A 1,278-nucleotide genomic window follows, 5' to 3' on the forward strand; every position below is an offset into this window, starting at 1 on the left:
GGAAACACAGCATGGTGCTCCCAGCTGTAGAGTCTACGACTTGGTCGATGCGTGAAAGAGGGAAGAGGTCCTTAGGGTAGTTCTTGTTGAGGTTAGTGTAATCGATACACATTCTCCATTCACCAATTTTATTTTTTACAAGGACTGGATTTGCTAACCAGTCAGGCTACTTACATTCATGGATGAATCCAGTGGCTAAGAGCTTATTAAGTTCTACCCTAATGGCCTCCTTGCAATCTTGGGCGAACCGGCGAAGCTTTTGCTTGACCGGTCTGCTGTCTTGCTCAAGTCCAAGGAGTGCTTAGCTAGCTCCCGCGGGAAACTGGGCATATCAAATGGCTTCCATGCAAATATGTTTGACTTTTCTCGGAGGAAATTGGTGAGTGCAAGTTCCTATTTGGCGAACAGGTCGGACCCTATAAGGGTCGTCTTGGTTAGGTCTTCCAGGCTGAGGTAGATCTTCTTGACCTCGAGGTCAGGCTGCAGCGCTCTGGGCATTAGCTCTGTCTCTAGGATTGTGAGCAGGTCCTTGTCCACCTTCTGCGCCTCGGTGACCATGGCGGTGCCTTGGACTGAGTACTCCAGGGCTTTATCTAGTTGTACCAGCTCGGTGTCACACTTGTACGATGTCTCGACATCGCCATAGATGGATATGACACCGTTTGGAGCTGGCATCTTGAGGATGAGGTAGGTGTGATGCGGGATCACCATAAACCTTGCCAGCATGGTCCTACCAAAGATGGCATGGTAGGAAGTTTTGAAATTGGCCACCTCAAAGGTGAGGTGCTTTGTGCGGTAGTTGGCGGGCATGCCAAAGGTGACCGGCAAAACAACTCGGCCAATAGGATAGGATCCTTTGCCAGGGACAATGCCATAGAAGGGTTGAGTCACTCGAAGTTGAAGTCCATGCACTTCAAAGTCTCAGTGAAGATGATGTTGGGCCCGCTACCACTGTCAATAAGCACCTTGGGGAGGAGAGCTCGGTCTATGGTCGAGCAGACCACCAACGTGTAGGACCCAGGATTTGGAATGTGTACCTAATTATCTTCCCTAGATAAGGCTATGGACTGCTTTGACCAATGCAGATACTGGACTGGCCGTATGGAGATGAAGTGCACCTCTTGTTGGTGTAGCTTTTGTTTGCGGTTGCTGTAGAAAGCCTTTGGGCTACCCATGATGATTTTGACCTGACGGTCTAGTCACTGGGGCTCCCCGTTCTGGTCAACACTGGGCTGGTGGGCATCAGGGATTGGCTGGTCTTAGTGCTCCTCTCTAGGC

The 1,278-nt window shown here is 50.3% G+C and overlaps 1 protein-coding gene across 1 annotated transcript; it reads right to left on the reverse strand.

Annotated features, from left to right (window-relative positions):
- Positions 1 to 393: 393 nt before the first annotated feature.
- Positions 394 to 810, reverse strand: LOC117834343 (uncharacterized). The gene has a single exon (XM_034713943.1). It carries the CDS (start codon positions 808 to 810, stop codon positions 394 to 396), a length of 417 nt encoding a protein of 138 aa, XP_034569834.1.
- Between the last annotated feature and the right edge of the window lie 468 nt (positions 811 to 1,278).

The sequence above is a fragment of the Setaria viridis genome, chromosome 8, assembly GCF_005286985.2.
Source record: "Setaria viridis chromosome 8, Setaria_viridis_v4.0, whole genome shotgun sequence".
Lineage (NCBI taxonomy): Eukaryota > Viridiplantae > Streptophyta > Magnoliopsida > Poales > Poaceae > Setaria > Setaria viridis.